This window comes from Melanerpes formicivorus, unplaced genomic scaffold (genome assembly GCF_026170545.1).
Source record: "Melanerpes formicivorus ecotype bairdi unplaced genomic scaffold, bMelFor1.0.p_v2 SCAF_29, whole genome shotgun sequence".
NCBI lineage: Eukaryota > Metazoa > Chordata > Aves > Piciformes > Picidae > Melanerpes > Melanerpes formicivorus.
This window is the reverse complement of record NW_027142381.1, coordinates 2,725,966-2,748,050: the sequence shown is the minus strand read 5'-3', so window position 1 is coordinate 2,748,050 and position 22,085 is coordinate 2,725,966. Positions and strand designations below refer to the sequence as shown.

Genomic DNA, 22,085 nt, shown 5'->3' with positions numbered 1-22,085 from the left:
TGGCTGGGAGCTTGGAAGTGTCAACCTTGGGAGTCTTGAGAGAGGGTTTTTTCGGGGGGGGGGGGGGGGGAGAGATTAGTTTTGTAATAGGTCAGCAGCTTCAGAAAGCCAATATCTGGAGTGCTGCCACCTCTGAAGGTAACTTGCAAAGCCTGTGTTGCTGAAGTTTCACTTGAGCAGTTGTAAACTGAGGAAAACTGATTAAATATCAATGAAATCATTATCCCTCTAACTCAAATCAAGCCTGGATCTCCATCTTGAGCTGTGGATCTTTGAGCTTTGCAGAAGGCAGGGGAAGCCACTCAGTGTGAAATGAAATTGCTTTGTTTGTCTTATTAGGATGCACTCACCCAACTTTTGTACTTCAGTGTTATTCTAGGGGGGTTGATAATGTCTGGGGGCTTGAGACCACATGTTATTTAACTCTTTCAGGGGTGAAATAGTCTGAGTGTCTCTGACAGATGTGATCCTGATTGGATACATGATCTCTGGTGTTACCATTCAAGCCACAAGAGAAGGCAAACTTGGGTTTCCATTGTTTGTGCACAGCTAATCAAACCTATACTGCAGGAAATCCCCAACTCTGCTTCCAAGAGGAAGAGCAGGGAAGGGAGGGAAGCAAATAGTTAAATGGAAAAACAAAAGGCAAAAAATGGGGGTGAAGAAAACAATAATGAAAAGGCTCTGACCAGGTTTATTTGCTTTTCTTTAAGCCCAGTTTAATTTAAAGGAAACTGCTGGGGTTTGTAAAGCTTAAAATGCAAGCCAGAGTCTGCATGCATTTTCCTGTGTCTCCTCTCCTCTCCTCTCTTACTTAAGGGCAATTTTACATGATATTACAGTGGTTGTTCTGGAGTCCTGAAGTTTGCCACCAAGTGCAGCTGCATGGTTCTTCTGCTTTAAAAGTGAAGGGCACTGAAGTGATGGCCCTGAGGCAGTGCTCCTGCGTTGGGGCAGGCTGCACAAACTTCTTGTGCTTAGTTTTGGGTCATCCCTCTAAACAAAATAAACAGCAGCAGCAGCAAACAAATGAACCAAAAAGATCCCCAAGGAAGCAAAATGAAACTCCACACAGAACCAAAACATCAGTTCTGTTTTCTTGTGTGCAAGGCTGTTAGACTTTTAGTGTGTTGACAAAATAGCACTTTGGAGTTCCTAGCAGCCCTCCTCAAACCAAAAGCAGAGGTTGGTGTAGCAGTTTAGTGTCTAAATTTCTCTGCTTTGCTTTTATTGTGCCAGAAGAAAATCACTTTGGAGTTCCTAGCAGCCCTCCTCACACCAAAAGCAGAGGTTTGTGTAACAGTTAGTATCATAGTATCAGTCAGGGTTGGAAGGGACCACAAGGATCATCTAGTTCCAACCCCCCTGCCACGGGCAGGGACACCCCACACTCGATCAAGCTGGCCAGAGCCTCATCCAGCCTGGGCTTTAACACCTCCAGGGACTGCTTTTATTGTGCAAGAAGAAAATCACTTTGGAGTTCCTAGAGACCCTCCTCAAACCAAAAGCAGAGGTTTGGGTAACACTTTGGTGTCTGAATTGCTCTGGTTTGCTCCCAGTGCAGTGTATTTGTGGTTTCAGCACCATGCTGTGTACAGTATGACCTGCTTTTCAGTGTGGTTTCCCCCCACACACACTTAGTGCAGGGTTCAAGCTGTCTCCAGAGCAAAAAGAGAATGGGAACTTCCAACCTTTTTTCAGCCAACCTTGTGATTCTTCCAGAGGGGAGATGCAGACAATTGATGCAAGGTCTTTGCATTCTCTTATAAGGTGCAAAGGTCTTGTACTGGTGATCTGCAGCAGTGGGAGCTTTGCTTCTTAGGGAGTGTCTCCAATATAGCCTTGATGCAGGAAAATACTGAGGCAACTTTCTGATTCAGAGGTCCCATTTCCTTGTGCCCAGCCACTACGAGTACCATGTAAAATCCCTCGGTGACCATTTTCTCTTTGGTTGGATTTTTCCCCCTGCTTGTTTAGATCTTTATTCTCCTCCTGTTGTGAACTGCCTTTCCTTGTCTTGTACACTGAAGATGATGTTGCAGCCTTCTCTTTCCCTCTCTTTCTCTCTCTCTCTCCCTTTCCCTTTCCCTTTCCCCATCTCCACTCTTGTTCTTTTTTCCCTCTGTGTGACCAGACTCAGACGCAGTTGGAGCATGCCCGAATACGGGAGCTCGAGCAGAGCCTGCTGTTTGAGAAGGCACAGGCTGAAAAACTCCTCAGAGAATTAGAGGACACCAGGGTAATGGACCCCCACTTGCCCTGCCTGCAGAACAGCCTGCTTGCCCCCTGCATTGATGCTCATGATGCCTCGCTTTGGGTTTCTTTCTTTTGGTTTTTGTGGGGTTGATTGATTTGTTTTTTGGCTTGAATTTAGTCTTCCCTGGGTTGGGTTGGTTTTTATTTGCTCTCTCTCTCTCTCTCCTGGAAATAGCAGTCCAATATAATTTCTAGCTTTGCTTCCTTGTGTGGGGCCTTTGTTTCTCAGATTGAGTTTGCTTCTCTGCCCCATGCCACCATTTGACACATGAGCTCTTCACAACTCATCTCTCGATTAACGTGCCCCAGTAATACCTGCACCCTGCACAAGTCATTCCTCCTCGAGGCTCCCCCAGGCTCTGAGAAGGGAGTAACATTGCACTCAGCATTCCCTTTGTCCCCCCTCCAGTTGTGGGAGCTGTCACCTGAGGTGGAAGCTACTGGTGAGTGCAGGTGGACCAGCTCTGATCCTTGGCCATGCCTGCAACGGGGACAGGCTGCCCAGATGAACGTCGCCCCTGATCCTAAGAGCAGCCAGATGTGGCCAAGGCTCTTTGATGCTGGGGTGGTGTTGGGAGGCAGCAAAGGTGCTACAGTGAGCTTGCTTCTCACCAGTGGACTTTAGAGCTGTAGAAAACACAAACCTGAGGTTCTCCAAATGGGCTAAAGGGTTTGAATGCCCTTCTGCCTATCTGAAATAAACCCCCCCCCCTCCCCAGCCTCCTGGGCTGCTGGCTAAGTGGGGAAAATGGCGATTGAGATGAAATGGAATTGATGGCTTGTGGTTTGGTTTGGCTTCCTTTTTTCTTCTGCTTTTTCCTGGTATTTCAGCTAGTCAGATCTCCTCTTCTCCACCCACAGCTGCAGCACCCTGAGCTCCCTGTAACCAGCCCTGTAGGGTTACATTGATCCATAGCCCTTCTGCTCCATGCTAACCATAGCCGGATTTATTGTCTTGCATCCTCCAGCCCTTCTACCTTACCTTCACTTGGCTAATAAACTCTAACAAGTACTTTGTGTGTAAAAACCCTTTCCCCTTTTTACACCAGGGTAAACAAATTGTGATGCAGAGGAGAGGGCTGGGGGCTGAGGATTGCTGAGCAATAAAGGAAACATGATCTGCTTACTGCTGGTTTTGGTGCTTGTGATATTCCTGCATGTGCAGTCACCTGGCACGATGCCTGGGCTGGAAATCTAATGCCCCTCAGGACATTATTTTTCTTCAACCACTGTTGCTCTCTAGTGAATTCCAAGGGTTGTTTCCAAGGTGTGTGTTTGCCTGTGGAAAACAGGAGGTTCCCGTTGGAAAAAGTCAGCTGCAATTGGCACAAAGATGTAGCTGTTAGTCGCTGGTGATGGTTACCCTGGTGCAAAACCACGCTCAGACTGGAGGGTGCTGGGTGCTCTTTTCCCGTTTGTTTGAACTCTGGCTGCTATACTTTGGATTTACTTCCACTGGAGCACACTGCCTGAAAGGGAGGCTGCAGCCATGGGAGGTGGGGACTGACTTTTGTCTTCTCTGTCCCGTTGCAGCTGACCACGGTGGCGGAGCAGTCGCGAATCCTGCAGCTGGAGGAGGAGCTGAGCCTGCGGCGCAGCGAGGTGGATGAGCTGCGGCAGTGCCTCAGGAGCTCTCACCAAGCAGAGACCCCGGAGCACAGCCTCGGCCTGCAGTCAGAGGCTCTTCGCCTGCGAGACCAGCTGCTGTCTGCCAACAAGGAGCATCAGAAGGAGAGCAGCCAGCTGAAGGAGAAGTATGAGAAGACGTTAAAGAAGTACCAGCAGGAGATGGAGAAGCTGAAATCCGTCAATGAGAAGTACTCGCAGGAGATCGTTGACCTAAAGCATAAAGTGCAGCAAGCCACCAACGAGAACATGGGGCTCATGGACAATTGGAAGTCCAAGTTGGACACGTTAGCTTCTGACCACCAGAAGTCTCTGGAGGACCTGAAAGCCACTTTGAACACAGGCACTGACACCCAGCATAAGGAGATCGTAGAGCTGAAGGCAGTGGTGGAGAGTATAAAGATGGAGCACCAGCTCGAGTTGGAGAACCTGAAAGCAAAACATGACATTGAGACAGCTGTTCACATAAAGGAGAAAGAAAGTCTCAAACTGAAGCTCCAGGAGGCTGTGGATGAAGTGGAAAAAAGCAACAGCAACTGGAAAATGCAACTGGAAACCAAAAGCAATCAGCACCTTCTTGAGCTCCAGGATGCGAAGGACAAGTGCCGAGACGCTGAGCTGAGGGTGCATGAACTGGAGAAACTTCACAGTGAATACACTGATCAGACAGAAGCAATAGCTTTCTTGAAAGAGCAGATTTCTTTGGCTGAGAAGAAGATGTTTGACTATGAAACGTTACAGAAAGCCGAAGCCCAGAGCAAACAGGAGATCCACAGACTGCAGGAAAAAGTGCTTGTCTTAGAGAACAAGCTGCAGTCCATGGAGGCCCTGCATCCTTCCCAGCATGCAAATGTATGACTTGGGGGTCATTTTGCTTAGCATCACTGTCAGTAACCCTTCCTAGGAGTAGCCCTCAGCTGCTGCCTTGTGCAGTTTCCTGAGGCTGGATGGTTTTGCCCTCTGTTGGTAGTGGGGTTTCTGCACTGCATCTTCATACCGAAGGTGTCTTCCCATGTTTCACAGCTGTGACCAAGAAGTACAGCCAGGACCCTGCTAAAAGGGGGTTGTTTTTATAACATGCCACATGCTATAGCCAATATTCCAACAGGATTGAATCACAGCATCCTTTTGGTTGGAAAAGATCATCGAGTCCAACCAGTCTCTAACTCTACCAAGGCTGGTGCTAAACCGTGGTCCTCAGCACCACATCTCTCTGCCTTTTAAACACCTCCAGGGAGGGGGTTTCAACCACCTCCCTCAGGAGCCTGTTCCAGGCCTTGACAACCCTTTCAGTGAAGAATTATCTTCTAAATATCCAACCTAAACCTCCTTGCTCCAGAGGCCTTTAGATCAGTGAGAGGACACTGGGGAGGGTGTGTGGATATTGGTATTGAATTAGAACCAGGGAGCCTTGAAGTAATTTTTAGCTGTGTGTCAATTAAACTCAGGCAAATGTGGGAAGCAGGGCATGGCTGAAAGCCTTTGGGTAGCACAGGGCACATTGTATTTTGAAATGTCTCACCTAGTTGCAGGTGGCTGCAGTATTAACTGTCCAAATATTTGAAACAAGCAAGGAAGTCTCTTGGTCACCTTTTCTAGACCTTCAGCTGCCCTTCCAAAGAGCAATTAAATGGTTCTTCCATACCAAAAGTAAATCAGGAGGTTGATTTCCCCCTTTGGGTGTGCTCCTGCCTCTGTTGGACATATCTAGCAGCCCCCTGAAGCTCTTGGGGATTGACCTCAGGGCTTTCAGTGGTGGTGGCTGCAGCACCTGTTTGATCTGGGGCATGTACACCAGAACAAGAGGACACAGTCTCAAGCTGTGCCAGGGGAAGTTTAGGCTGGAGGTGAGGAGAAAGTTCTTCACAGAGAGCTGTCAGCCATTGGAATGTGCTGCCCAGGGAGGTGGTGGAGTCACCATCCCTGGAGGTGTTCAAGAGGGAATTGGATGTGGCACGTGGTTTAGTAGCCATGAGGTGTTGGGTGACAGGTTGGACTTGATGATCTTTGAGGGTTTTTCCAACCTTATTGATTCTATGATTCTAGTCTATGTGCTAAGGTTCCACTGAAGGCTGCTGGCCATGAAGAGGCTTGAAATGCAGAGTTGTGGCATCTGCAATGGAAAGCTTGGCTGTGAGCTCTGCATTCTCTGTCTTTTCATGGCAACATGGACAAAAGAGAATGGGGAATAGGCAGAATCCTCTATGTGGGCCAGCATTTGCTTGTGCATTCTCTAATAATCCTTTCATCAGTGGTTTGTTGCTGCTTCTGTACCTTTGGGCACAGTTAAATTCTTCTGAAGTTGAGGCACTTCTTTGCCTGCTAGGTCTCAAGCTGAATGCCAAAGAGCATTTGGACATGAATATTTGCCATGGTTAAGCCTGGCCTGAAGGAGGACAGCTCTTCCATCACTCTGCACAAACTCTGAGGGTGTGGAAGCTGGGAGCAGAGCTTAGAGGGAAAGCCTGAGCTCCTTTCCCTGCTGGGAGAACGTTGCTGTTGTGCTCAGCTGCCTGTTGTCCCTGGGCACTCTCAGATGGTAGCAGCTACCCTTTGGTAGTACCCATCTGTAGAAGTGACTCCTCAGAAGCCTTTCTTTCCCTCTGCTTTGAATCTTTCTTTACATCTATCTCACATCTATTTCAGATGATTGAAACTAATGATATTTCAGAAGAAAAGATAAAGATGAAGCAGACCATGGAAGGTAGGAAGTGTTACTGGTGTGTTTTGTTGTGTTGTGGGGTGGTTTTTTTTTCTTGGAACACCTTATTCTGGTGACTTATGTGCCTTCTATCCTCTGCTCTTGCAGAGGAGGCTGTGTGGAAGGCACTTAGGAAGCCATTTAATCTCTCAGATGTTGCAGGGTGGCATTTGTTGCCTGGGCTTTTTGTTTCCTAATCCATCTGAGCATATGCAGGGGTGGATGGATGCTTTCACTTGCTTTGCACCCCCACCATGCAGATGGTGCAGGTTGGAGACAGGGCTGGGGAAATGGGCACACTTCAGTCCCATCACTGATGTTTACAGCAGGGGAAATCCAGACATGAAATGGAATTTGTCCAGAGGAGAGGGCTGCTAATGGCAGATGTTTGTGGGGCTGGCTTGAAATAATGGGGGTTAGAGTTTTAAATTAAGCTTGGTATAAATCAGATCCATCCTTTTAACAGAGCAGGATTCAGGCACTCAGGAAATGGTGTATAAAGTAGCTGTAACATTGAATTGCACTCAGCCTGCCTCACAGACAGGGTAAGCTGTAGCCCCTTGTCTGAGCAGCAGCAGACCTGGCAAGGTTAGAGCTGGGTGGCTCGGGAGGTCTCTGTTAGGAGCAATGTCCTACCATATCACTGTGTGTAGCATACTCTGTTGGGGGGCTGTGGAGGATTCAGAGCTGTTCCAAGACACACAAGGTGCTTCCAGATCACTTCTTCCCTTGCTCACCCCCAGGTGACTCACCTTTCTTCATTCTTCCTTTGCTTGGTCTTCAGCAGAAGACATTATCAGCTTTTTGTCAAGCATTCACATCCAAGGACGCTTGCTAAAGTCCTGGTGAGGATGTAGCACCCTAAAGAGAGCTTTTACTGGCTTAAACTTCACTTAATCACATAGAATCACCAAGGTTGGAAGAGACCTCAAAGATCATCAAGTCCAACCTGTCACCACAGACCTCATGAACAGACCATGGCACCAAGTGCCACGTCCAGTCCCCTCTTGAACACTTCCAGGGATGGGGACTCCACCACCTCCCTGGGCAGCACATCCCAATGGCTAACAACTCTCTCTGGGAAAAACTTTCTCCTCACCTCCAGCCTAAAGTTCCCCTGGCACAGCTTGAGACTGTGTCCTCTTTGTTTAGTTTGAGCATCCCCCCAGCTGTTTGTGGACCCAGACAGATGTTGTGTCCTATCTCCATCTGCTCTCAGTGCTCGCGAGGCATTGCCAGTCAACCCCATCACACTTTGCAGGTACAGGATTGCACACTGCTGTCCCAAGTGCTGAGAGTCCTGCCTAGTGAGGGCAGAGCATCACCAGCTCCAGCAGCCACTGCTCTTAGAATGGCCTCTTGGTCCATGTGCTGCTTGTTTCCTCAGTGAATGAGCCATATGGAGATGCACTAAACCAAACCCAGCCAGTCCAGGCTTGAGCCACAAAAGCATCATGCTTCAATCCATAGCTCTGACTGTGGAAATCCATCAGTTCCAGGAAACATGTCTTTTAAAACTGTCTCTCCCTTCCAGTGTAGGAGATTGCATAAAGAAATGTGCTGAAAGTTGTATTCCCTTTTCCCCCCACCCTCCTTCTGGTTCCCTTCTTAAACCTGTCTGATATGGCTTCCCAGCTGTGTATCCTGCCTCCTAATGCCTGGATACAGTGAGAAACACCTTTTCCCTGTCTCCTGCTGCTTCTCCTGATGGAGGCTTCCACCACCATGCCCCTGTTGCCCCCCATCAGCCCATGCTGGACACTTGATACCTTCTTGATTTGCATCAAGCAGTTCCCAGACTTCCAATCTTTGTCCTTTCATTCTCCCACAGACCTCCAAGACAAGCTGAGTAAAAGAGACAAAGAGGTGTCATCACTGGTGTCCCAGACTGAAAGTCTAAGGGCCCAAGTAAGTGGTAAGTTTCCCTAAATCCAGTGCTGGTGGGAGCAAGGTGTTTCCAAGCTCATCCTCTGTCCTGGTGTTGAACAAGGGCCCAGGTGCTGGAATGGGCTGGTGTAAAACAAGGCACTGCCAGCCTCTCAATGGATAGTGTTGAGAGAAATGTGTTCAGAAGTTCCAGTCTGTTTCCAGGAGCTGGACACAGTCACTGCAGGAGATGTGTGTCCTGTGAGGGAGGGCTTGGACTTGTTGAATCACAGAAGTTGGAAGAGGCAGAAGTAAATGGAGCTGGGTGTGGAGCTCCTCTTAAACAGGGCCAGATGCAGGGCTATCCAGGTCTGTGCTGCTAGGAGTGGGAGCCAGGAAAAGGCAAAAAGCAGGAATGTAAGCAAGGGACTGAGTGACCTTTTCTCCCCCACTGTTACCTTCTGCTTCTAGCTTTGGAAAATAAATGCAAGACAGCAGAGAAGAAGGCAGATTCGGTGTTGAAAGAGAAGAAGAGGCTGGAAGGTGAACTGGAAGCCTTGACCAGGAAAACACATGATGCTTCAGGGCAGCTGGTCCTCATCAGCCAGGAGCTGCTCAAGAAGGAAAGGTCAGACTGCGGGGCTGAAGGACAGAGCTGGAGAGGCAGGCTCTCTGTGTGTTCCTGTTCATCCAGGGTGCTGTCATTTACCACCCAAACAACTCTGGAGGTTGAACTGTTGGAAGTCCAGCCCCCCAGCTTTCCTCTTCTTGCAGAGGAATGTGGTTAAAATCTGGGGCTGTGAATTCTTGAAGGGACTGTTCCTTCCCTGCTTGCCAGGAGCTGCAGGGCAGCTCAGTGCACACAGAGATGCTGAGTGAAGTCACCTACAAGCCAGCTAAGCTGATGGCTGCCCTGTTCTGAAGTGTGGTGCCCTCCACAGGTCCCAGCCTCTTTCCAGCTGGCACAGTGGGGAATGAAATGGGTAGATTCAGATTGGATGTTAGGAAGAAGAAGGTTTTCACCATGAGGGTGGTGAGACACTGGCACAGGTTGCCTGGGGAGATGGTGGAAGCCTCATCCCTGGAGGTTTTTAAGGCCAGGCTGGAGGTGGATCTGAGCAACCTGCTGTAGTGTGAAGTGTCCCTGCCCATGGCAGGGGGTTGGAACTGGCTGATCCTTGAGGTCCCTTCCAACCCTGACAATGCTATGGTTCTATGACAGGAGATCTGACACCCCCTAAGTGGTGGTGGGAGTTGGGTCAGGTTTGCTTGCTGGCTTATTTTTGGATCTGTGGCAACGGTGGGAGGGAGTGCAGCAGGACTTGAGTGGTGTGTGAAATGTCCCCAGGCTCTCATGCTGCTCTTTCCAGGAGCCTGAACGAGCTGCGGGTGTTGCTGCTGGAGGCGAACCGGCACTCGCCCGGCCCCGAGCGGGACCTGAGCCGGGAAGTGCACAAAGCCGAGTGGCGCCTGAAGGAGCAGAAGCTCAAGGACGACATCAAGGGGCTGCGAGAGAAACTGGTCGTGCTGGTAAGGGCACCAAACCCCATCCTTACCCTGGCCCAGGGGCTGGAGAGCTCTGTTGCTCGCGAAGGGTCCCAGCTCTTCACCCTGCCCCAAGGCTTTGTGATTTCCTTTGTTTCACTGATGGAAATCCCTTGCCAGAAGCTGTGACCTGTGGCCCTGCTTAGTGCCACCTCATTAAGCAGTGAAAGTATCCATAGGTTCTTCTCTAATCTTTTTCTGCTCTCCATAGGGGTTAGATCCATGGCTAAATTGTGAGAGAAAGCAGGTGTAGGGAGCTTGTCCTCCCCCTCTACTCAGCCCTGGTGAGACCACACCTGGAATACTGTATCCAATTTTGGGCTCCCCAGCTCAAGACAGCCAGGGATCTGCTGGAGAGAGGCCAGTGAAGAGCTATGAGGATGATAGTATCATAGTATCAGTCAGGGTTGGAAAGGACCACAAGGATCACCTAGTTCCAACCCCCCTGCCATGGGCAGGGACACCCCACACTTGAACATCTCTCCTGTGAAGAAAGAATGAGAGAACTGGGACTGTTTAGTCTGGAGAAGGGAAAGCTGAGAGGGGATCTTATTAAGGTCTATGAATACCTGAGGGGTGGGTGTCAAGAGGAAGAGGACAGGCTCCTTTCAGTGGCACCTAGTGATAGGACAAGGAATAATGGCTGTAAGCTAGAACACAGAACACCTCCACATGAAGAGAAACTTCTTTACTGTGAGCACTGAACAGGCTGCCCAGAGAGGTTGTGGAGTCTCCTTCTCTGGAGACTTCCAAAGCCAACCTGGATGTGTTCCTGTGTGACCTGCCCTAGGTGATCCTACTTTCCTTGGTGGTGGGGGGGTTGGACCTCTCTGGAGGTCCCTTCCAACTCCTAGCATTCTGTGGTTCTGTAAAGGTTGATCAGCTACAGCAGGTTGTGTTGCAGGTTGGCTGATCTAGCGATAAGCAAGGTGCTGTCGCTCCTGTGTGCTCCAGTGTCCTCCAGCGGCTGAAATGCGAATGGTTCATTTGGCCTCTGCTGGGAACAGACTGGAGCCGTTGGATCAGCCGTCAGAGTTGTGCTCTGACCCCATCTGCTGTTGAAATCGGAACACGGTCGTGCGAGTTCCCGGTTGCCGAGTTCCTGCAGTCACTGGCGCTCGTCTAACGAGCCTCTCTGTTCCCTTTGCTGCGTAAGGACAAGGAGAAGTCGGTAGGGGACCAGCGGCGATACTCCCTGATCGACCCCTCCTCGGAGTCAGAAGTGATCCGGCTGCAGCACCGCCTCGTCAGCACCGAGGACGTGCTGCGCAACGCGCTGGAGCAGGGCCACCAGATGGAGAAGCTCATGGAGGCCATGAGGCTCTCCTCAGAGAAAACACAGGTACAGCCTCACCTCTCATTCCCTGGGCCACCTAGCCCTCAGTGATGATCTTGAGCAGCTCTTGCCCTGTGCTCTGGGATGGTGGGTTAAACCATCACATGCAGTCAGCTGGGTCACCTTGTCTCTGCTGGAAACAGCCTGGAAAAGGCTTGGTTCTGGCCTTGCTAGTTGGTAGTTATGAATCCTTTTGTGCTCTGCAAGAATGGTTGCTAAATCACAGCATCATTGTCAGGCAGTGGAGCAGACTGCCTGGGGAGGTGGTGGAGTCACCGTCCCTGCCAACCAGAACAAGTCTATGATTTAAATTGGAAGTGTTATGGTTAAGGTTGAAAGGGACCTTGGAGATCATCAAGCCCAACCATCAACCCAACACCACCATGCCCACTAAACCATGCCCTGAAGTACTATGTCTGCATTTCTTGAACACCTCCAGGGATGGTGTCTCCACCACCTCCCTGGGCAGCCTGTTCCAATGGCTGACCCAAAAGGGACCTGCAGCCCATAGCTGGCAGGACTCAGGGCTGCTGACTCCACCACCTCCCTGGGCAGCCTGTTCCAATGGCTGACCCAAAAGGGACCTGCAGCCCATAGCTGGCAGGACTCAGGGCTGGTGACTCCACCACCTCCCTGGGCAGCCTGTTCCAATGGCTGACCCAAAAGGGAGCGTAGTTGGCAGGACTCGAACCTGCGCGGGGAAACCCCAATGGATTTCTAGTCCATCGCCTTGACCACTCGGCCACAACTACCTGCTGAGGGTGAGGCAGCGCTGGGGAAGCTTGCAGGGTGAGTAAGCTCTCTGTGTGCAGGGACATGTAGCTGCATGTCCTTGTGCTACGGGTGAAATATGAGACTCAAAGGTTTGTGCCATCCCTGCTCTTCGAGAGGTTTACTTCCTTGCAGTTCATCAACAGGCTCTTTGGAGGCAACTCTGGGAGAAGGTTTTCCATTCCTCTTACCAGCTGCTGGAGGCATCTTTGTGTCTGGCTATTTGCTGATGGGCCATGTATGTTCCCACTTCAGTTACTGTCTGCTCTTCCCGGCTTCCTTTGGTCTCCCTCTGTTTCTTCTGACAAAAGCAAACCTGCTTCTGTTGTTTGTCTTACATCCTTCTTTCTGGAATTGAAGGATAGGATTGGATAGGATAGGATTGGATAGGATAGGATAGGATAGGATAGGACAGAATAGAATAGGATAGAATAGGATAGAATAGGATAGAATAGGATAGAATAGGATAGAATAGAATAGAATGGAATGGACCTTTGAGATCATGGAGTCCAACCTATCACCCAGCACCATCTAATCAACTAACCCATGGCACCAAGCACCCCATCCAGTCGCTTCCTAAACACCTCCAGTGATGGTGACTCCACCACTTCCCTGGGCAGCCCATTCCAATGGCCAATCACTCTTTCTGTTACAAATAACTTGACTTTTCCCATCTCATCCCTGCAGTGTCTGAGCCCTGACTGATTTCTCCTGCACAGTGACCTGCCCCTTGTGCCAAGCTTTGTGCTCCGTGTCCTTGTAGCTGGGTTGCCTGCAACCAGGTCATGGCTTTCAGAGCCCAGATGCACCAGTGCTCCTCTTGTTCTTGCTCATTTAAATTCTTAGCTGAAAAGATCTTTTTTTGGCTGTAATGAGCAACCATTCCCATTCAAGCAGACCCCTTAGGATAGTACAGAGCAAGCCACTGGACACAGAGAACAGGCAGGGAGTTTGTTTTCGCTGATGCAGGTGCAGATCTCATGTGGGAGGTAATCTGGAGGGTATCAAGTCGTCTCTTCCCATGCCACAGTTGGCAGGTGCACCCAGTGGCTGTTTGCATTGCAGCAGTAGGTGCAGGGAGGCAGTGGGGAGGCACAGAAAGAACTGCAGCCCTGAGAGCTCTGCTGGCTCAGCTGAGCATCTGTGTGGTGCAGAGAAGTCTCTTTATGTCCCGCAGCGCAGCGGCTGCAGCCGTCTGCCAGCACCGGGCAGGACAGCTGTGGTCGTGGTGACAAGTTTGTGGCAGCCCAAGATGTGCTATAATCCTGTCAGTACCTCCAGAGTGACTTGAGCTTCTGTTGTAATTGCCATGTGTCAAGAGAAAATGCATCCTGACAGCCTCATCTGTTGGAAGCTGTGGGAGGAAGGAAGGGAGTTACGCTCTGTGTGCTTTAATTCCAAAGTCCCTTGAGAAAAGGAAATCTTCCCTTTGACATTCCTGGCTCCAGAGGTGGGGGGCAGCTGGGAGTTATTTCTTCCCCATCTCTAGAAAATAACTAATCTTACATAAAGTGAGTTGGAATGGATCTCCTGAGGTCAGCTTTCATGCTGAAGAAGTCTCAGAGATGGGACAAGATAGTGTTAAGACTTCAGCTACAAACTGTGGTGCTAGAAGACAGACAGAGGGATTACTGTGGGAAGCCAGGCTTCAAACTTCCATTGATGTCAGGTTTTCTAAGTACCCAGTCACAAGGAAGTCTGGATCAAAGCTCCCCAGTTTCAGTGTGATCCCTTCATCCTTTCCCTTATGAAGGGGAGCTGTTAACCAGGGGCTCTCAAGCTGAGCCTGACAACACTGCTGACCTAAAGAGATCCTGCTGCAATAGTTAGGGAACGGCTGGTTCTTCCCCAGAAGCCCCATTTCCACTGTAACCCATCCTGCACCCCTCCTGTCTCCCCTCTGACAGCAGCAGCTGTTGCCCAGGGAGCTGTCTTGGCATCGCTCTCCCTTTGTCTGGAGAGTCTTCACTTTCCAGCACGCTCGAGAAAGAAATCTCTCATTAGCAGGAGCTGCTGCTGCTCTGCCCTGGCAGGCACAGGCAACCACCACACTCTGCAGCCCCTGGTGTGTGGCTGCCCTTGCTGTTAGACAAGGAGCTGCAGGAGCAGAATGGCTCCCTGCCTTCCTCTCCTCGTGGTCTAACTGCTGCCTTGCTGTTTCCATGCCTGCAGCTGCAAAGTATTTGCCCTGTAGTAGAGGAAGAGGATCTCTGCCTGACCTCAGAGCTTTGCAGGAGATGACAGGGGGGTGACACTTTGGGCCTTTTCTTGGGGAGTTTGCAGTGATTGCTCTGGGAGCTTCCTTACTGAATTTCAGGCAGATTTGCACCACTTTGTCCATTGTGGTGGCCATGCACTGAGATCAGATGGCAAACCTGAGAGCTGCCTGGTGCACAGGCTGGCTGTGCTGCAGCCAGGGTGGGACATGCTGCCTTCTGCAAGGCCTGGATCACACTGGGTGCTGACCCCAAAGCTGTCACTGCAGCAGCTCTGCTCTTCCCCTCCTTCCTGACAGGGATTCACTGCCTGCAAACAGATCAGGCTCTTAAAGCAGAGCTCAGTTTGAACCTCTGCCTGTCTTTCCTGCCCAAATTAAACCTCTGTCCCCTGAGGTTGATTATGCACCTTTATGGTCATGCTAAGGGTGGAAGCTGGGTAGCAGGGACTCATCTAATGATGGCTTTTAAACCTTGCAGTCTTGTCTTGCCATAATGTCTGCTTTTGCTGCCATCAGCAATTCACCAACAACTGTGAATCTGATTACCAAGGCCCAAGCAACTGACATCTGGCATGCTGTGACTTCAGGCTGCAGCTTTCTTCTCTTGTTTGTGCTGCCTGTGCTGTCATTTTTGAAGCTGAAGGGCTCCAAATTATCCCTGCTAAAGAAACACTATAAATGTTTAAAAGTTCTTGTGCTGTCTAAAGATAGAACAGCCTGTCCTGGCTGCTAGGCTGCTCCCCAGGGATGGGAAATGGGGAGCAGGGAAGGTCCTTTTCACTGCTGGGATGTTCACTGTGCCGTGATCTGCAGCTAAGGCTGCCCTTGGCTGAGGTTTGTTTACTGGGATTTGAGAGTGTGGAGGGAAGAGCCAGGCTGTGGCTGTAGAGGAGCAGGGGGGATGTTTTGTAGCTGGGAAGGATGCAACCCAGCATGTGGGGACTGGGCCAGGGTGCAGAGGACAGGAGGCTCCTTGCCACAAGCAAGGTGGGATTTTTGCACTCCCCTTTGCTCGTGTGGAGCAGGCTGCTGAGGCAGGAGGTGGCAGTCTTGCCAGATTTCAGGGCTGGCAGGCTCTGTGTCCCTCTGCAGTAAGCATTGTCCCTTCTCCATTGCAGACTGTTGGGAATTCTGGGTCTGCTAACGGGATTCACCAGCAGGACAAATCCCACAAGCAAGAGGTGAGTTGAAAGCAAAATGTTGCAGGAAACTGTGACTGCTTCATGTGATTTCTTGTCTGCTGTGCTGGGGCCAGCTCTTGGGTGGAGGCACTTGTGCCAGCAAAGCTTGGCTGTGTCATTCCCACAGCAAAAGCCAGGGCCTCTGCACAGCTCCAGTTCCCAGGCGTGGTGGGAGCCTCAGCATTCCATCAGCACCTTCCTGATGGCTTCAAGTGGTGTAGTGAGATGCACACCAGGGTGCAGTGGGTGCTTGCCCTGGGAGAAGCAGTGAGAAGGGGCTGTGTCAGAGGACACAGTCTCAAACTGCACCAGGGGAAGTTTAGGCTGGAGGTGACAGGAAGCTCTTCACAGAGGGAGTCATTAGCCATTGGAATGTGCTGCCCAGGGAGGTGGTGGAGTCCCCATCCCTGGAGGTGTTCAAGAGGGGATTGGATTTGGCACTTGGTGCCATGATTTAGTTGTCATGAGGTGTTGGGTGACAGGTTGGACTTGATGATCTTTTAGGTCTCTTCCAGCCTTATTGATTCTATGCTTCTAAGGGAGCTTCCCCTCAGTCTCCTGGGTCAGTGTCTGTGTGACTTTTCTCCTGCTCAGTCTCAGATCTCTGCCATCCCCTTTACCTTGGCTGCCACCTGTGGGACGTGCTGGCCTGCTCTCCCGTGTGATGTTCACGAGTCAGAGCAGGACCTGTAGCCTCAAACTTCATGTCCTCAACAGGCAGGATGGGCAGCCTGAGGAAGAGGCAGTATGGCTTAGTGGGTAGAGCACTGGATCAGGACACAGCAGGCCTGGTGGCATTCCTCTTCTGTGAAAAATACCTTTGTGCTTGTCCTTGTTTTGCCTAACCGAGGCCTGGGCTTTTTTTTCTTCCAGGAGAAGCTCTGATAGAGAAGAGGTGAAGAGGATCATTTCATGCCAGTATCAGCTCCTGTGCACAGTCAGGAAAAACAATACCACATCTGGCTTTAGCACCTCCAAAAGACCAGACACAGTATTTTCACTTCAAAGCAGGACAATGTTTATAATCTACTAACTGATGTGATCAGGACAATCCTGGAGTCTAGTGTTCCACGACAGCCATTGTTCCAGGAGGGAGCAGAAAGATCTCTCTGGGTTTGGTTTCTTACTTGCATTGGGTTTGACTGTGGAATTGAGCTTGAGCTGCCCTTGTCCCACCAGCTGATGTGGTCCAGATGACTCCTGCCCCGAGCAGCGGCTGAAGTGTCAGCCAGTCCCAGCGGCCCCACAGGAGCTACAAAGGGATTTGCTTGTGGTGTTCAGCTCCAAAGGCTGCACACTCCCCACGTGGCCTGACCCTTCCCTTCCACCCATCCCAGTCTCCTGAAGACCTGCACAAGCAAGTGCAGCCTGCTGGGCTGACTGTTGACACTGGCACAGGTGGGCTGAGGAGGACAGGGCATGGGGAAGTGCCTCCCTCCTTGCCTTGGAGGAGAGATCACAGCTCCAGAGCACGGAGGCTGCACTCAGTGCCGGGGTCGTAGCATGTTGTGGGAAACAAGCTGGTGGCAGAGGGATGTTTGTGCTGTTTCTCACTCACTGCTGTTTGGGGAAGGAGTTGTGGTGGCTCTGTGTCAGGGGGCAGGCACACCTCGCTCAGGTGTGGCTGTTCTTTCTTCCTGCAGAGAGGCTGCCGAGCAGGCCTGCGGTGCCCTGCGTCACAGCCGGGCTGCCCAGCCTGGTGCCCTCACTTGTTTGTGTTTCATTAGGTCTTTCTGGAGCACAGGACTCCACAAACAGCTGGATCTCAGCATCACCAGCCTGAGAGCTCCATACTGGCTGCAGACAGTGTGGGGCAGATGCCTTGAGGAGATGGCTCCCTCCTTGCTCGTTCAACTTCACAGTGAATCAGGGATTGCCTGGAGAATCTGGGATTCTCAGCTCTGTCTTTGGCTCTTCACTATGATGCACATCCCCTCCCACCAGGAATGGAAGAGGCTAAGGTGCTGCTGTAGCATCCATGCAGCAGTGGCTCTCTGTACTCCATGGGTACAGCAGTCCTCTGTGCATGACCTGATTGCAAGCATCTGAAGCAGAAGGAACCCAAGACTGGAGCCCACACAGCTCTTGTGTCCAGGCCCAGACCAGGCTCTTGCTTGTTCTTCTGGAGGCTTCACCCTTCTCTTTAACTTTACATCACAGATCCCAAGGGACATTAGGGTGGAGGAAGGGGACAAGTTGCTTTTAAAGGTTTGAGAGAGTCCAGTTCAGAGTCACTGCTCAGTACCACAGGGAACAATCACAGCAATATTTCACTAGGCCTCCTGTAGTTAAGTGCCCAACTCTTCCAGTCTTCAGAAGCTCTTGTGTTGTGATGGGGCTCTGTGAAAGAGAGAGAGCTGAGAGATGGGATCTGAGCCAGACCACAGGCAGATGAACCTCATGGCATGTCAGCTTCATTGCTTTTATGCTCTGATTTCCTCCAAAGTTGTGTTACTTTTTCTTGGTGGGTTGCCAGGCTCCTGCTTCCTTTAGGGGTGGACAGCTAGAGGCAACCTGGGAAAGACTTGGGCTTCATGGTTGCAGTTCTGCCATGAGGAGGACAGTGCTGAATCTGGGCTCTGATACAACACTGCTCCCTGGATGAAGGGTTGGAGATCTCCCTCCATGAAAGAGGAAGGTGGCTGCAGGGGAGTAAAGCAGGTCAGAAAGCACAGCTTAAACCTGGTGCATAGCAGGGGAAGGCAGAGCTTGGGCCCCAACTGGCTGGGAATATTTCAAGTGGGATCCCATGCTGCCTTGTGGAAGCATTTCATCAGCTCTTACTAATCGCCAGGAAGATTTCAACATCTCTGCCTGGCTCTGGGACTTTCCCAAGGGATCATAAGGGTGGTCTCCAAAACCCTCCTGGCTCCCCTAAATGGTTTAGGAAGATCCCAGAGGGAGTGCTTGTTGTTACAGCCTGTGACAGGGAGTACCTCACTGGGAGCTGCTGTGCCTAAGAACTTAGGGCTGTGTCCCAAAGTGGTCTCTCAAGTCACGTCTGCAGTTCCAGCTGGCTTGAGTAGAGCTAACAGAGTACTTTGTGTCCTGCCTGTCTCCAAGGCCAGGGCTTCCTGAGCACCTGTGTGGGGGAGAGCCCTTTTTGGTGTGCAGCTTACTTCCCCTGATAGGTCTTCCAGTGACTTGTGAGCAGCTGCCTTCACCTACAGAGGAAAGATACCTGCATTTTCCACCTCCCTTGACAAACCTTTGGCTCTGCACAGGATGGGATCTCCCAGGAGTGGTTATGAGGACTACATATTTGGTTCCATTAATCAGCTCCAAAGCTGTCAGAGAGGCAGTGCTTCAGGCTGGAGGAGTCTCTGGCTCTTGCCTCCTTTCTGTGAGCAGCTCAGACCTATGGCTCTTCCCAGTCAGCTCAGGTGGGAATGCAGAACAGCAGCAGATGTGTCAGGGCAGGTGTAAAGTTAGTGCTGATGGTCTTCTCTGGGTGTAAATAGCTGTGCTGGTCTCTAAGGATCAGCCAGGAGCTGATGGCACTTCTTGTGTGTGGTCTTTGTGCTGCAGGGCTGTACCAAAGTGGGCAGCGAGGCAAAGCCAGGTCCCCTGTGTCCCCACTCTCCTTGGGGTGCAGGTCCATGGGAGCTGCTCTCCAAAGAGGACTGAGTACAGTGTCAGCAAGACACTGTCACATGCATCATCTGGGTTTCAGCTCAACCCTCTATAAAGTGGCCAGGAGGGGATTTGGACACCAGCTGTGTCCTCCCTCTCCAAGACTGGCACAGACTTCCTGTGGGCACCAGCCTCTGGTTGCCATTCTGAGGTTGTAAGAGACCAAACTAGGGACAAACATGGAAAGGAGGAGGAGATTCCCCAGCCCCTCTATTTATTTGTAAGTTTAAGTGCTATTTTTGCCTATGTGGTGGTGTATAAAGTACTTCACGATATTTGGTCTTACTGGCTTGGTTCTTTGGGGGAGATTTTCAAGGGTGTTGGAGCACTGGTGCACCCATCTTCTGTTGTGGGTCAAGGGCTGGTTCCTGATTGTGCCTTCACTCCCACTGTGGCTTCAGCCTCCTTCTTATCTTGATCCCTGAAAGCTGGCAGCAGGAGGGGCTGTGTTCTCCTCAGTCCCTCTCCCAGCTCGTGTGTGCCATGCTGGTGTTGCATCTGGAGCCAAGTCCTGAACGTCGTGCCTCAGAGCACCAGTGCAGGGTGGGGAGCAGGAGGTAGCACTGCTGGAGCCCTGGGCACCAGGGCAAGGACCAGAGCCCGGCTGTGAGACCAGCTGCGGTACCCCAACGGTGAGTGATGCTCTTCTGCTGACAGCTGTTACCCAGTGAAAAACACAAGGCTTTGCATTGGAGACTGCTCCACGTCCAGTGCTTTCTTTAACCCTCTAGACCAAAGGGAAAAGAGCCTTGGCTGGTGACTCCAGCTTCAGCCCTCCTGCAGCACCCAGAGAGCCGGGGCGAGGGGCGGCAGCGCGCCGGCGCCGTGCCGAGCCCCGGCTGCAAAGTTGCCAGCCAAGGCTTTCCAGCTCTTGCCTGCCCCCACCACCAGCAGTTCCTCTGGCTTGCAGTAGAGATGCATGAGGGTTTCCTTCCAGCACAAGGATGCAAATGACACTGTAAAAGCCTCACCAGAAATCCCAGTGCTCTGTGGTTCAGCAGCTTTAGCAGCTCAGCACTATCTCGTAGGGAGTTACTAACGACACTAAGATCCTATAGGCCTCATGTAAGTTACCAGAGTAAAGCTGACACTAGATGTATAAATGGATGATGATAACCTTTTACCCCTCCAGTATGTATCACAATTTTGTAGCTTAGTCATTTTTTTGGCTATCAGATTTTGTTAGTATGGTATAAAAAGAGAAAATCAGGAGGAAAAAAAAAGACACACACCCATCCCCCCCCAAAAAAAAAAGGTTTGACTGCTAATGTCTATTTTGTTATTTGGTTCATTTTTCTTTCTCCCTCTGTACAAAAGCTGTACAAATCTCAAGTCTGTGTAACTACTACAGATGTGTATCCATGTACCCTCCCTCCCCCCCTCCCCATCCTGGCTTGCTGGTGTGGTGAGCTCATTACTACTAAACAATAAAATCTGTGGCTGGAGTCGGCACCCCCGGGGCTGCTGGGGAGTGTTCAGGGTGTTGTGCACTGCAGGAGCCACGCTGAGGTGGAAAGGGGCTGGGGGGGGGGGGGGCGGGGGAGGGCTTTCCCTTTGCAGCTCAAACCGTGGGGCTTTGGCGAGCGCCTCTCGGCCCGGGCTTCAGCGGTGGAGCCGTCAGCCTTCAGGCTCTGCCCGGGGCAGGGGCTGCAAACAGCTGAGAGGCCACGGAGCTGTCCTCAGGGAGGAGATGCACCAGGACCCAGGTTGCTCTTCACCCTGGGCTGGAGGAGCCTGACCGAACACCAGCAGCTCTCGTGGCCCACTTGCTGCCAGCCGTCTCCTGAGCCCTGTGGGGATGGTGCTGTTGATTAATCCATGGGTTTTCTGCCTCTGTTGATCTCAGCAGCCCCCCTCTGAAGCATCTACCCCGAGGTGAGGAATGTCACAGTGTGCTGCACCAGACCCACCCCACCTCACCTCCAGACTGGCAGCTTCTTTGAGCAGCACCACCTTGATTTACAGGGCCAGAGGCAGTGGTTGGGTCACCCTCATCCCTTCCAACTCACTGCAGACCTTTAGAGCACAGGGAAGTGGGAAGTGCTGCAGGTCAGTCCTGCTGGGGAGCTGCAGTTGCTGCCAGGGTCGGTGCAGGTCTGGGGAAGCCACACTGCTGCCCAGCCCAGCCTCTGCCCTTCTTCCCCTGTGTCCATATGGATGCTCTCAGCAGGGTGAGGTTACACTGTCCCCCATGGGGCAGGACTGGGGAAATTTACTCCAGGTTGTGGAGCTTTTATCAGGGGAAATTCACTCCAGGCTGTGGAGCTTTTATCATGGTGCAGCACCTCATAGGTGGGAATTTCCTTGGCTGCCCATGGTCTGTACCCCAGCTCAGCAGCACACCTTACAGCAATGAAGCATCCAACTCTCCTCCTGCCGTGGTTGCCTGCACCCAGAGGCTGTAGATCCTTTCCAGGAAGGCAGAGCTTTCATACTACTGCCAGCTGCCTTAAGAGAGGAAAAAACTGGGGTGCCTTTCCCCCCTGCTTCCTGCCTGCTTCTTTCCCTGGGCTTAGAATTCTCCACCACCAGGATTATCTGAAAGTGTTAAACTCTTTCTGAGCAGCTGGTGAGCTCAGCAGGTGAGGGGTTGATTCCAGAGAGAGGCCTCAGGAAAATCACAGAATGATGGGGGTTGGAAGGGAGCTCTGGGGATGATCCAGTCCAACCCTTCTGCTAAGGCAGGTTCACCTAGAGCAGGTTGCACAGGAACATGTCCAGGTGGGTCTGCTTTTGCTGATGAGCCCCAGATTACCTTGCAGCTGGACTCAGCAGCTCCTGGTCTTATTTGTCTGGAAGTCGAAAGGAGAAACAAGGCCAGCTACCTGAAGCCTGGGAAGATCCAGTGGAGTGTGACAGGCAGGTGACAAAACAGCCTGTGCAGCCTTATCCTGGAGCTACATGTAGCACAGGCTGCACAGTGTGGTCCATGACACCCTGCTCTTGTATGTA

At 51.3% G+C, this 22,085-nt stretch overlaps 1 protein-coding gene and 1 non-coding gene across 9 annotated transcripts in view; one reads left to right on the top strand and one right to left on the bottom strand.

Moving 5' to 3' along the window:
- CLIP2 (CAP-Gly domain containing linker protein 2) overlaps positions 1-20,578 on the top strand; it is a 112,962-nt gene extending 92,384 nt beyond the window's left edge. For 5 of the 8 annotated variants that reach the window (XM_068154468.1, XM_068154466.1, XM_068154465.1 and 2 more), the window contains exons 9-17: positions 2,135-2,239; positions 3,790-4,734; positions 6,529-6,586; positions 8,415-8,498; positions 8,921-9,077; positions 9,820-9,979; positions 11,151-11,336; positions 15,438-15,500; positions 16,374-20,578. In XM_068154468.1, coding sequence (XP_068010569.1) covers positions 2,135-2,239; positions 3,790-4,734; positions 6,529-6,586; positions 8,415-8,498; positions 8,921-9,077; positions 9,820-9,979; positions 11,151-11,336; positions 15,438-15,500; positions 16,374-16,385 — 1,770 coding nt within the window. In that variant the 3' untranslated portion in view covers positions 16,386-20,578. Of the gene's footprint in view, positions 1-2,134; positions 2,240-3,789; positions 4,735-6,528; positions 6,587-8,414; positions 8,499-8,920; positions 9,078-9,819; positions 9,980-11,150; positions 11,337-15,437; positions 15,501-16,373 lie in introns of those variants that run through there. The other 3 variants (XM_068154471.1, XM_068154472.1, XM_068154473.1) reach the window with 3 other exon arrangements.
- On the bottom strand, positions 12,001-12,082 carry TRNAS-AGA (transfer RNA serine (anticodon AGA)). The gene has a single exon. It is a non-coding gene; the product is annotated as a tRNA-Ser (tRNA).
- Positions 20,579-22,085: the final 1,507 nt, after the last annotated feature.